The sequence below is a fragment of the Gasterosteus aculeatus genome, chromosome 7, assembly GCF_964276395.1.
Source record: "Gasterosteus aculeatus chromosome 7, fGasAcu3.hap1.1, whole genome shotgun sequence".
Classification (NCBI taxonomy): Eukaryota; Metazoa; Chordata; class Actinopteri; order Perciformes; family Gasterosteidae; genus Gasterosteus; species Gasterosteus aculeatus.
Genome location: NC_135694.1, coordinates 19603628 through 19616062, shown reverse-complemented (window position 1 = coordinate 19616062; position 12435 = coordinate 19603628). Strand labels below are relative to the sequence as shown.

General features: G+C 45.4%; 1 protein-coding gene across 2 annotated transcripts; it reads left to right on the top strand.

Moving 5' to 3' along the window:
* The first annotated feature begins 1760 nt into the window (after positions 1-1760).
* Positions 1761-8581, top strand: LOC120822773 (oligodendrocyte-myelin glycoprotein). Of its 2 annotated transcripts, none has more exons than XM_040182695.2 (3): positions 1761-1922; positions 2830-5530; positions 6284-8581. In XM_040182695.2, exons 2-3 carry the CDS (start codon positions 5523-5525, stop codon positions 7626-7628), a joined length of 1353 nt encoding a protein of 450 aa, XP_040038629.2. In that variant the 5' UTR covers positions 1761-1922; positions 2830-5522; the 3' UTR covers positions 7629-8581. The 2 variants fall into 2 exon arrangements, with proteins under 2 accessions (XP_040038629.2, XP_040038628.2); XM_040182694.2 differs by having other exon boundaries at positions 6281-8581.
* The last annotated feature ends 3854 nt before the right edge of the window (positions 8582-12435 follow it).

Here is a 12435-nt window from a genome sequence, read left to right as displayed (position 1 = left end):
ATCTGAAATGTGGCAATGACTAGTAAAAAAGATGGACCCTTTTCTGCATCCTGGTATCAATCCAGAAAATAAAGGACCTTGTATCCTGGCTCATGATGCAATGCAAACCAAAAGCTCTATGACTCCAACTGGTACTGGGTCACATGACCAGCATGTGGTGAAGGGAAATCCATTTTCCTTCCAAGCCAGACAAAGAAGGTCCTTTCCTTCCTGCATTACAATCAAAGCAAAATGTGCGGTTACAGAGTTCTGTGCCTGGCGGTTGACCGGTGTAGAATATTGATTTGTGCAGAACCAATACATTATTCTGCCACACATATTTTCTTCTTCAAACTAACCTCTGCAACCCACAATGCAAGCCAAACTCTAACTCAGTGTCTGAGAGTATTGTCCCCTTTCGGCTGCACTTTGCCTCTCTGCTCATCAGAATCCATGAGGTGCACAGACCGTCGTAAATTGTTACAGAATAATTGCAGTGCTCGAGACAAGGATAGCGGGTGCTGGAGTGATCTTCTGAACAGCACGGCAGTCTGCCAATGTCGTGCGCTGGCGAGTCGCTTCATCAGAACTCGAGTCGACAAGATTCAAATGCGGCTGTCTCCAAATGACACCATCAGTTTCTCAGCCCTCACTGAAACGAAATCAGTCAGTGCCGGGATTGTGATTTCTACCTGCTGGGAAAATATGGGTGGTATACCTAATGATAGGACTCCAACAGATTGAAAAATGCATTGGAGTCACTTCAGCCAACTTTCAGAAAAATAAAGAGAAAATTCCTCTACTGATGAATAAGCACTTTGAAATTAAACTATTCGTGAGAACCAGTGATGACTGTCGAAGGCATGGGTTTCTTTGTGCTGTTTAATTTGCTTTTGTAGAAATAGAAGACCACTTCCGGCGGCCACCAAAAGGTTCAGCAAGTTCAGCAGCCTTTTAGGGTTCAATGCATGTCGAGCGCAGCAACACCTGCATTCTGAAAGGGATTAAATCTGTTCTGGGAAGCATCTATTCAAGGTAGAATGCCTCCACCCATCGACCAGGCCTGACGCGATGCACCCCGTGAGCTATGTTGTACGGGGCATTAGCCCCCAGTAGGGTTTCCCAAGGCGACGGGTCGGGTTCTATGTGGACGGGGAGCCTGGAAATCACACCTCCTGCCGATTACATAGTTGTAGTTCATAGCTGATAGACTTCAATGCTTATGTGGGCAATAACAGGGAAACCTGGAGAGGTTGGATTGGGGGGAACGGGCCTGCTTAGACTTTGCTAATCATGCTTTCTCCATAACAAACACCATGTTTGAACAAAAGGTGGCTCAAATGTGTACCTGGTACCAAGACCATCTTAGGCCGGAGATGCCTCCTGGATGCCCGTGGAAGAGCCAGGACACGTTGGAGGGATTTTATCTCCCAGCTGGGCTGTGAACGCCTCTGCTCCCTCATGAGCTGGGAAATGTTATAAATGTTATAAATAAATAATCATAATAAATACTAATAAATAATCAGAGGGAAATGGATGGATGGATAGATGGATGAGGTTAGTTTTACTGGGAGAAGTGAAACCAACTTTTAAATGTAATAAAATAGGTCATGGCCAATGAGTGACAACGGTTTCTTTACTCTTTTTAAAACTAAGATGCAAGGCGAGCCTTTAGCACAGATGCATCTTTAAATAATCAGGTACTTGACAGATGTCTAGTGACCAGTCACTGCACCAAAGGAAACACCAAAACCACTTCCTTTTCTTGTTATAGGCCAAATAGAGAAGTGAGAATGAGGTAGCGGTTTCAGTGTTCCACTCAATTTTGATTGCCGTCATTCGACATTGCCGGTCGTTTGCTCATCTCACTTTACTCGTGCTACGAACTTCACACACTTGAAACAAAACCTCCTTCTTGGAAATATATCAAGATCTCCAGCAATGTAAGTGATATAAATTGCAACATTTTGTTTTAAACGTGATCATATTATAAGCTTAATTTTTAAGCTATTAAGAACTATATGAAGAAAGAATGCGTGTTAATCATCGGTATTCATAGTCAGGGTTGCATCGTTCTGTCCGGAATCCTGATGATAAAGACGGCCATAATTTTGCCTACTTTAATGTCAATTGCAATACAAGGTTTAAGGGTCATCAACATATTTTTAGTGTGACCATCGTCATGGTAGCTTATGAATTGTAAGCTACATAAAGTTCTAATGACGGAAACGTTACAATAAGTTTTTATTAACCATTTTCTAAACCTCGCTTTAGGGCAGCAGCTGGTCCTGGTGTACGCACGTTGAGCAACGGGACATTTAGACAATACTCAACTCACTGTTATTTTTGTCCATTGTGTAGTCAGAATACTTTTGAAATGGATTTCCAAGAATGGCTTTTAAATACTCTGCGATGGATTCATTTCTGAATCGTTGAAGTTATTTCAGTACTGTGCATGTTGGTGTAGAAGGAAATAATCCATTAAATGAAATAGTTGGTCATGATGAAATTGTTGTACCTTGTTTGCCGACTCAAACTGAGGGAAGTTGGGAATTTAAAGTACCAAAAAATGGAATACAAAAAAATATACCGACCGGACCGGACCTTCTCGACCGGTCCGCAAAATATTGTCTGACACGAAACCGGTCCGTGAGGTAAAAAAGGTTGGGGACCACTGAGCTAGAGCATAAGCACAATGAAAACACACACAGAAAAAGATTTCTGTTACACGGCCCGCATAGATTATTTAAGGTGTTACTGTGTCTGCATTTACTCCTTATTCCTCTTTTGGTATTACCTTTGTGATCAAAATCTGATTTCAAACTAAAGCGCAATCCTATGTTTTCTCAGACATCAACATGAAAGGAATCCTCTTTGTGTTGTGCTGCATAGAAATACTGGGTGCAGTATTGTGTGGGACCTCTACCATCTCCAATTCAATTGCCGTTTCAACATCCAAAACTTCTCCCGTCTCTACCAGTGGTTCACAGCAGGACTCCAATAATCACAGCACTCCCACCGTCACTCCCACAACCCCCACCAACACAACTTCATCATACTTTTGCAGTCCCCAATGTCATCTAGTGTTTATGGTGGCTGGCGGACTGATTATAGCCTGCACTATCCTGCTGATTTCCACTCTAGTGCTCGCGTGTACAGTGTGTCAGTTGAGCACACACGTCAAGGTGCTGCGCAACAACGCTGACCTGATCAGCAACACTGAATACTGGATGGGAACTGACAAAGAGAGCAAAATCGTGTCCGGGATGGAAGCCAAGGAGACCACCATGTTGATGGTAGACATCGTTGACACACAAGAGGACGTTGCGGAAGAGGAGATGGGGGAGAAGAATGAGGTGGCCAACACTGCTGAGGGCAAGAAAGCTTCCTCTGCACCTGAAACCGCTGCGAAAGGTGGGTCCTCTTCAAGGCCGCCAGAGGAGGCCACTGATCTCCAGTCCGTCAAAGCTGGAGCAGCCCCCTCCGCTGGGTGCAATGAGGAACCAAAAGAGAAGGTGTGAAGATGTGTTTCCTGAGCACCTGTTGTGACCACTCTCTACCTTTCCATACCCTTGGGTTAAAAAAAAAGGAGTTTTTTAAACTGCAGCTTTTGCATTAGAGTAAGTTGAGGGCTGCGCGCGCTGCAAATCGGCAAATCTGGCAATCCGGCAAGCTGTCACTGCTGCTACTGAGCATTTGTAGTTAAAAACAATAGGTTCATACTGTATTTTTTTTCATACATGTTTGACATATAATTGCAACAACCAGAGAAATAAAAGACCTCTAACCTCAGTCCTGACTTTTTTAATTTGCAACAAGTGTGTGTGCATGTTGGTATGTGCGTATGCGTGTGTTGCTGACTTACATAGAGGGATGTTTTTGGAAAGTGAGCTCATTTACTGTAAGCTGATCCTCACCTCTTTAAAAGCCCGTTTGAGGTTTAAGATTTCCTTTTTTTTAAAGTTCAGGCGTGTGTTAGTGTGTTAGTGTGTGTGTGTGTGTGTGTGTGCTGCTTGATCAGTAGGCAGAGAATGCGCCTCCTCCAGGCACTGCCACTCAACTCCCAGAGAACACTCTCTTTCAACTCACCCAGAGCTAACAAAGCCAAACAAAAAAAAACCTTTTCAAAAGCCCAATAGGAGGTTGTTTCCTCCATCTGGTGCAGATATTTGTTCATCCGTTTACTTGTGACGTCATGATGGATGTGCACCCTTCATTAAAACTCTGAATAGTATGTCACTTTCTATGCAACGCTCGTTGCAAGTGGGTTAAAACGCTCTGAGTTGTGGAAGCTCTGGGTCACGTGCGAGCTCAGAAAAAAAGAATAAAAGTCAAAATACTTCTTGATTGTGTATCAGAAGTCCAAGGTATTAAGGTACATGTTAGATCTGAGAGATTTGGATTTTGTGTTTACCTTCTACTGCTCATATAGTAGCACATGGCATGATGTATAGTGTCTCTGAGGGGAAAACAGGATTTGACTTTGAGTGCTTGCTGTAAGGGGCAGTGAAAGGATACTCATTATTGATGCAGGCTGCTTCAGCAAATATAGGCAGACAAGAGAGGTATTTAAGGAAGTAAGAAGCACACACTGCAAAAAAAGAATACATGTATACATAATGATATCAATAATTTGCCACATTTTAGACCCTGGTGGCTGTGTCACTTTTGAATTCTTCCATGACGATGTGTGGTCGGAGTACAGCAATGCAGCACCACGGCAAACTGCCTGTATTGCTGATGACAGAGAGGAAGCTGCAGTGGACTAGAGTCCTCTGCAACAAATCTCCGAGGGTTTTTCTATGTGGCAGCTTCTAAATGTACACAGGGATAATAGCAACATACTTAAAGCACCGTGTTACTTTGTGAAGCAATGCTTTAGGGGGGGGGGGTAATATTGATTTGGGTGAGAACAGTTTGATTCATTTTGAGTACAAACAGGATTGAAATCCGTCAGTTAATCTAACCACAACAATAGCTGTCGCTTTAAATGCAGTGGTAAATCCTGACCACAGCCGTCTGAGGGATTGAGGAGTTCTCTATGCAGCAGCCTGTGTGCAGGGACCCCTCTGTTATGTGCTCCATTTCTCCTTAGTTACCCCTCCCTCCCCAATACTCCCGACCAATACCCCACCCCTCCCCACTGCACAGAGCAAATCCACAGCCCGCAGTGCCTGATGCCAGTGCTATCTCAAAGATTCATAAAGGCAATATCAAACTCTCGGCTCTTCGGGCAGGACTAACTGGACGGCAGTGAGGGAAACCTAAAGTAAGCAAGGGTTCTATCAAGGCATATAGAAGAAGAAGAAGAAGAAGAAGAAGAAGAAGAAGAAGAAGAAGAAGAAGAAGAAGAAGAAGAAGAAGAAGAAGAAGAAGAAGAAGAAGAAGAAGAAGAAGAAGAAGAAGAAGAAGAAGAAGAAGAAGAAGAAGAAGAAGAAGAAAGCTTTAGCAGAGCAGCAGCTGGTACCGGGCTTGAAAGCAGGAGAGGGGACCACAGCCGGACGGCGGAAAAAAGAGCAGAGAAAAGTGACTGGAATGATAAGATGAGAAGGTGAGATGAATTTCTTTTCACATACACACACACACACACACACACACACACACACACACACACACATACAGTACACTGCAGTTTCAGCAGCGCAGAGCTCCTGGCTGTGTCTTTGCCTGCCTTTGCAGCAGCTGATGCATGAGTTCTCTGTGGAGTCATTAGTACAACCCATCTATTGAGCTAGTTTCCCTCCTCTGGGAGCATGGGACTGACTGCTCTGACAACCACTGATGCCAGAGGAGGCAAACTGACTCCAGGGAAGATGACTAGAGGAATTTATCCTCCTTTATTCTTGAATGGACAAGAAATACCCTCTTGCAGATCAGGCCGGATGTTTGTCAGTTATGGAAAAAGGCTGCATTTTAAACCGCTGCTGTTACAGTATATGTGCAGTATATAGGCAGTATATGTGCCTAAAATAACCCCAAACTTCCATGAATGGTGAGATGACTATTGCATGTAATGTGAATGTGAGAATCTGCAAGCAATGCAGTACAGCGCACACTGAGCTGCTTGTGCAGGTACGTACAGCATGCATGTCTCTGGAGAGGTGTGCGTGTTTCTGTATGAGAACGAATACGTTGTATTTAGCACAGCATTTTGCAGTCGCTGCACTTCAATACATTCCCAGTGTTCCATCCAAACACTATGCAGGCGTTATTTCCCAGTGTGGGTCCTGGAGGTGAAGAGGATGCTGTGTGAGACAATCGCTAACATTGTCTTCTTCTGTCCCCCATCTCTCTCGTTCAGCAGGCGTGTGCTGCTGAAGCCGCCCCCAAGCGAGGCCCTTCTGGAACTGCTGCTGGTGCTGCTTCTGGGCTTGCATGTCCTAGCCGTGTGTCCCCACATTTGCTCCTGCAGCCGCACCCACAGGGAGGTGGACTGCTCGTGGAGGGGCCTGAGACAGCTTCCCGACGGCCTGCAGCACAACGTGCGCTCCCTCAACCTGTCCCACAACCGACTCCACGGCCTGGATGGCCAGCTCACCGCACACACCCACCTCCGCTTACTGGATCTGTCTCACAACAGGCTGAGCCACCTACCCGCCGGCTTGCCTCGTTCCCTGTGGCAGCTGTATGCCACCTCCAACCGCCTCCAGCTGCTGGACAAGAACGACACGGTCCACCAGTGGAATCTGCGGCTACTTGACCTCTCGCACAACAAGTTGGAGCGGGCCGTCTTCATCAACAACACCCTGACCAATCTGTGCACGCTCAACTTGAGCCACAATCACTTCTGGACTTTGCCGACAAACATGCCGGCGCACCTGGAGAACATCGACCTGTCACACAACTTGCTGGCGACGGTGCTGCCGGGATCTCTAGACCGGCTCCTCCGTTTATCTCACTTCTATCTGCATGCCAACCGCTTGTCCACGCTGCCATTAGGAGTTTTTGACAGGATGTCGTCTCTTAGGGTCATCACCCTGGGCGACAACCCTTGGGCTTGCCACCTTTATGCCGACATCACCCACTTGCTGTCCTGGACGCAACAGACGCCTGCCCGCGTCCTGGGATGCCCCTGCCACACCCAGCCGGTCTGTGGAGGGGTGCGCCCCGGCAGAACTGGAGGGTGGCACTATGCCTCCTACAACCTGCCCCCTCTTGCAGCAACCGCCCCGGACCTGAGCTTCATGCCGCCTGAGGCCAGTGCCACCGGATGGTGGCACTCGTCTGGTTCGGCGCTAAGAAGCACCCTGGACACCCCAAATGACATCCCCTTACGCACCTCCACCCAGCAAAGCAGAAGCACAGGCACACGGCTAACGACCTATCAGCTCTCTGCATCTGTCAGCCCGCTCCACACGGATTCCACCGACTCGGCCCACGTCACCGACGCATCCCCTTTTCCCGACACGAGTCTCATCTCTGAAAGGCCCGTCAGGGCAGACACGACACCGGCCACAAGTCAGTTCTTCACAACAGAGAGCGCCTCCATCCAGACAAAGAAGACAGCAACTCTCCGCACCAGGAGCGTGAGGAGGAAGAATCAGTCCGTTCCCAGCAGCACCAGCCACGGCGGGCCGGCTCCGCCGACCTTCTGCTCTCAGCCTTTCCTCCACATGCTTCTGACTCTCGTAGTACAACGAGTCCTCTAGAAGACAAATATCCTCTGCCTAAACAAATACAGCACACACGCACAAGCGCTGGCTATTCTAATACTTGTATGTTTGTGTATTACACACTTTTGAGAAAAAAGATAATTTAGAGTTCCATATTTAACAATCCCTGCTATTCTCAGTTTGGTATAATGCTATTTTTTATAATAATTGGCCCAAAAAAAGGATTACCTTTTATAACAACCTTTTTTACTAGCCTCCAAAAGAAGAAAAAATATATTGTAATGGACATAGCAAAGCACATGGTGGCACTATACATCCAGGTACGATTTTCCTATCTAAATGAATGTAGCATTGTTGCTTATCTGCAACTACGGTCCGTACGATTCAATGATGCCCAGCGCACATTATGAATGCTTTTTTGTTGTTGTTGGAATTTGGCAGATGTTGCTTTGGTCACATTGTGATCATATTTCTTTTTGTATTTCATTGCACTGGCTTTCAACAAAAGCATGGCACTCAAAATGTTAAATCACTGAGACTCTTTTGCCAATTTTAATGAATGGATAACCTTGATGTCTGCTTATGTATTTTCATCTAAAAAAGCATATCACTGACCAAAGGAGAGATCTCTTCTTGGCAAAGGATGAATGTAAAAAACTGCTCATGCCAAAGGCCAAGGGCATGCCAGGCACCACAGCGGACTCTGAAGAGCGAGGGCGGTGAGCGGATAAATGGACAATGTTGCATCACTATCTTTAACAAACTGAGTGCCAAGTAGTAGCGCTTCTGTATTTCGATCACATCTCAAACTTAAGTGTCCTTCATGATTCAGTGATGCTCGTGAAAATGATTTGCATGGTGATTGAGCGCTCCAGGTATGCTAACCTATACTGCAATATTGCTGCAGAGCATCAAAGCACAGACTTAGGAAAAATACAGCGGAATGCTTTGTACTGGGCAGCTTCTTTAAATAAAACTAATGAGACATCTATGATCTTTTGATGATAGTTTGAATTGTTTCATGCACATTTACTAAACTGCTAAGACAGATGTTTTTGTGTCTTCTCCCGGGAGAGGGAAACGACCACATCTCTCATGGGACTTTGACATAGGTGTCAACCCTCATGGGGGCTGAAGTTGTTCTGTGCTATAAAAGAGATCAGAACAGTTTCTCACTCGAATTTTCAATACGCAATGATTTGCTTTTAAGTGCGTTTATTGAGGGAAAGTTCACTGAGTACAAAGGCACTTATTCCGGAGAGACCTTGCTTGGCTGCTCAGAACAAACAGAGTCTTATCTGTAGGTCATTGGGCAATCAATCTGTGTCTAAGTTTGTTTTCTAAAAGATCAGTGGAACAAGAATCAATCTACTTTATTTAAGACCAGCATAACAGCTGACGTACAGCCAGTTGTGACATGAATCCAGAAACTATTTTTTCAAATGAGAATTAAGTCCCATCTTTTTGACACAGAAAAAATACTATCCAACTGAATACAATGACATCCTGTTTAAGCTTTACCCATTGTGATAGTGATAGAAACAACTGATCATTTTATTTGCACACCATCCTTCTTTAAAAAATTCAAATATCTGCTGAATAAACGTCTGTATTTATAACTGACACACATCAAGTGGAAACAGGAACTAGTGGTTGGTGTGCTATATTTATGAGCATGAGTCAATGCTCAAACTAAGCAAAATGTACTTTGACTTCCTCAAGTGTCTTTATCGCCTTTAAATGTTGTGTGAATCCCTTACTACTTTACTCCGACAAATGATTATTGCTAGTATAAAGCACCATCAAAGGGACAGTTTCCTCCTCTCGCCCTGGTTTATTGGACATTAGAAACAGAAATCAGAGCTACTACTGAGGTGGGTCTTTATATTGGTTCATGTACAGAGATTCTTTTGTTGATGGTGTGGTTGAGAATTGTTCGAAAATAATTTTAGTTTCAATTGTATTTAATTGTTAATCAAAGAGCAAACAACCCCACTACTGAAACATCACTTGCCCTTCTTTTAGTCGCCACCATTTCAACCTTTTCTAACCCGTAACAAAAACATCACAGACTTCCTAACTTTAGCCGCAGAACTTTCAAACGTCTCTTTAAAGTACTGTAGGTGCCAGCGAGCCGGCCTGCCGGCCAATTATTTTCTCTGTCGACAGCACGATGTAATGTCAGATTTCTCTTCTGGCTTCTCCTAATAACTGACAAGGTGTAGAAGGCTAGCATCATTTACTGCTGCCTTGCCTCCCCTCTTCATCTCTCCATCCGGGCTTGTTTTGAGTGAGCTGCCTTCTTTCTTTCAGCCACACTCACACCCAGAGTGCTCCTTTGTACCCAGCAACCCCACTGCCCTCTGTGTTCCTCGTACATTTAAGTCTCCATCAGCTTTATGTACCACAGCGTTCAGCCGGTGGCATACAGAGAGGCTTAAAGAACATATAGTGTAGTGCAGTCTTTATGCAGGCAATCTGTGTGATTGTGCGCAAGGAGTTTATTTCATAAGTCGTTCAGTGCGCTTTGCCAAAAAAAAAGTTCCTTTTCTTTTGTTGTTGAAGAGCAATGCTTTGCAGAGCTAAATTGCTCACCCCCACGCTATCTGAGCATGGAATTGGACCTTTTTTCTCTAACTTTTAAAATAACAGGCAGCCCAGAAAACAACACTTTGGCAGCATTTTAGCTGTTCCCCACACAGCCGTCTGAAAAGGGTCACACAGTCTTTCTCTTTGGTGTGAGAGGGCATGAGGCCACTTTAGGTGTTGTGATTGTAGATTAGGCTCTCCTAAAAGGAACACAACAGGCGCGTCGCTTCTTACCGCCTCCATGAGCGCACACACACACACCAAACGCGCTAATGACATCAGCCCCTGTTCTTATTACATGTTCTCTAGGTGCCCTCTTGTGGTGGCGGGACTGATATGAATGTTTATACCGTAACATTAGAGCCCGAGACAATTATTTGAAGGATTGTGTTCCTCCCCAGGACACAACTTTACCCTTTTTTCTCAAGGACCCGTTGAATAAAAATCTAATATGTTTAGAATGCACATACAAATTGGGCTTTTTTTGTTCTGAAACAAATGAGTTTTATCCCACAAAAAAACAACTTTGTAATAAAAATGCCTCTCAATGCGGACTGTCATGACGGACCAAAGCTCACACACAAGGAGATGCACCCTGATATGCCCTGAAAAGGCCACTGCAGCCTGTTTGTGGCTGAAACAATGGCCGACGATCTCGACCTCCTTAGAGGCTGCGTCACAATATCAATTGTGCACCAGAATCTGGCTGGTGCCCAGCAGAAGGACGCTCAGATGTTGCAGATAAAGTTTATCCGATAAACCTAATCTGTATCGACAGCTAGGGTCCGCGTGCCGAGGCTCGCCGGCTCTTTGAGCCGCGAGCGATGTTTTCCAGTCTGGCCACTGATCAGCTGAAAGGAGAAACGAGAAAGAATCTGGAAGAAATTACAAGGCATACTCCAGCAGACGGAGGACTGATGAGACAGGCAAAAAATTCAAACCCTGCAGCATAGCAGGAGTCGGGCGGGGGTGGGGGGCGGCGGGGGGGTTATGGTATCTCTCGCTCTCGTCTCACTGGCACAGACAAGGCAAGGTCAGTGTTAAGGTCGGTGGTTGTAGAATAGGAAGTTGTTGGCAACTGGGAGAATAAATGGTGGCAGCCAGTTAGGGGGAAAGTAAATAAGGTAAAAAAAAGAAAAGGAAGGAAAGGAGAGAGAAAAGGCTGATGGAAAAAACATAGAATTAGCTGGAGGACCGAAAGCACCACTTAGCTGCTGTGTCCAGAAAGGTCTGCTTATTTTGCCGTTGTGAGCCTGAGGAAGATATAAAAGAAATGTCTGAGGCATAGCATGTGCACATATAAACAAACTCAGAGAAAGTGAACGAAACCGGGTACAACGTAGTTCTTCGGAGTAGCAATCTGAAGGCTTCTTGTGCGTCGGTTTATCCGTAGAGCAACAACAAATGCAGCTGTGCTGTGCATCAATGAGTTCAGCCCTCAACGCTGTTGAGCGTGTGCAGTAAATTTGCATGACAAACCGGAGAGCATTTTGCACAGCTGTCCCGAGGAGGATTTCAACAAAATGTACTCAGACAGAGAATGGCAGGAAACAAGATTTGTGGAGCTCGAAATCAAGCTCAGAATCCCCCTAAAAGATTGATCTAACTTACATGACTGGGTCTCTCTGCAGGGGGGGGGGGATCCCGCCGCTCCCTCTGTCTCGACAAATCTCTCCAAAAGGCCAACATGCACATCTTCCTCCGCACTGCTGACTGTACAGGTGATAGGATGGCTCCTCGCGGTGCTTTAATGCCACTTGTCATCATCTGTAACACACGGCTCTCTCTGGAGTCGTTCAGAACGGCAGCCAGAACATTCCGGGGAGCAGCAGGGGCATGAGCTTATCTCCCAGCCCAGTGGAGCAGGTAAATGATGTCGTCATCGCCCACTTGTGCCAGAGGCCCACATGCAAATGGTGTTTTAATACTGAGGTAAAAAAAAAAAAGAAGGAGACTTGTTCGGCCTTTATTGTTAGAACAGAAATGGGTGTAGTTGGAGAGATTCTGCAGATGTGTTCCGATCCGTGACTCTCGGCAGTACCGCGAGCTACGTTGTGGTGCCAAGAGCTGCTTTTGGGACACTAAGTACAGGGGATTACAGAATATTTCGACTTTTACAAGGGAAGTTTGCAGTCTTTGAGAAGTCCCTGATTGTTCAACAGTAAATATTACGTTTTAGTTCTTTTTAATAACGTGGACGTCTGAGTATCACAGTGGCCCATCTACCTGGAATATTATTGCGTAGCCTCTGGCA